General features: G+C 40.7%; 1 protein-coding gene across 1 annotated transcript; it reads right to left on the reverse strand. All coding sequences in view use genetic code 12, as the record gives it.

Annotated features, from left to right (window-relative positions):
• On the reverse strand, window positions 1–551 carry CANMA_004111 (glutathione S-transferase family protein; the record flags this gene model as incomplete). The annotated part of the gene is made up of 1 exon (XM_051816354.1): window positions 1–551. A coding segment is annotated over one exon (551 nt), but the record flags the coding sequence as incomplete, so codon positions are not given.
• Between the last annotated feature and the right edge of the window lie 644 nt (window positions 552–1,195).

Here is a 1,195-nt window from a genome sequence, read left to right on the forward strand (position 1 = left end):
GCCCATCCAAATAAAGCGAAATCAGCCACGGTGTAACGATCACCAACTAAATACTTGCTGCCATTCTCTTTGTTTCTCGACAAGATATCCTCATAAACACCGTAGATCCTCTTGACATCAGTCGTGTATCTATTGATTCCATATGGCACCTTTTCAGGTGCATAGAGGAGAAAGTGGTTGGCTTGGCCCTGGATTGGTCCGTTTTCACTGACTTGGAAGATCAAGTATTCCAATGTCTTGTAGTATTCACCTGTGCCGTACGGGTAGCTGAACTTGTGTTCCTTGTCATAAGTGTCAGCAAGGTATTGTAAAATGGCTCCAGTTTGACTCAAGACCAATGGACCCGCAGTGTTATCAGACTTGAAGTTGGGATCCTCAATGGTGGGGATACGTCCATTAGGATTCAATTTGACAAACCAGTCGGATTTAGATTCATTCTTGCTGATGTCAACGGGGACTGCGTCGTATTTAAGTCCAAGAAATTCCAAAAAGATGGAAACCTTGAATCCATTGGGGGTACCCCATGTGTACAACTTGATTGCTTGGGACATAATTGTGGGTTGTGACTGAAATTGTGTTAGGTGTATGTCTAGGGAGATTAACACTCTTTTGCGTTGGTAGAGAAAACAGCGATTCAATTGCTGAGTAATTCTTTCCTTTTAGGGTTAACTCGGGACACAAATGAAAACTGTGGCGCGAAAGAAAGCAAAAATTAAACAAAATCAAATGCATTCACCAAATAGGGATGAGCCGCACTACATAATCTGTGCCAGTATCAGTTGGAAAAACCTGTAGTAACCTCTCCCTTCTGGATGAAGCTAAAGCTATAATTATTACCTGGATTAAGGTGACTATCTTTCCAAAGCAACAGTCAGTACGCAAACACATATATATATATTTGGCCTAGCAGTAGGTTACATGTAATGTGAAAAAAGGAAGGTGAGGGTACAACAATTCTATCGCAAGAGTTGCTCCNCCACATTGTCACTCGGAACAAAGTGTGTTGCCAAAAAGTTGACTAACAAAAAAGTTGCGCTTTTGGTTGCACGAACACAAAACAAGGAAATTTTCAATACGTTTTAATGGTGTTGTAGACAGACACAACTTAAGTAGAGATATAAGGAGCTTAGTCAATCTATAAGGTTACTTTAATGGAAGTTAGTTGTTGTTCGTAATTGTTCACTAGGCCTAGCAC

This window comes from Candida margitis, assembly GCF_024628925.1.
Source record: "Candida margitis strain CBS 14175 chromosome Unknown scaffold110, whole genome shotgun sequence".
NCBI classification, from domain to species: Eukaryota; Fungi; Ascomycota; class Pichiomycetes; order Serinales; family Debaryomycetaceae; genus Lodderomyces; species Lodderomyces margitis.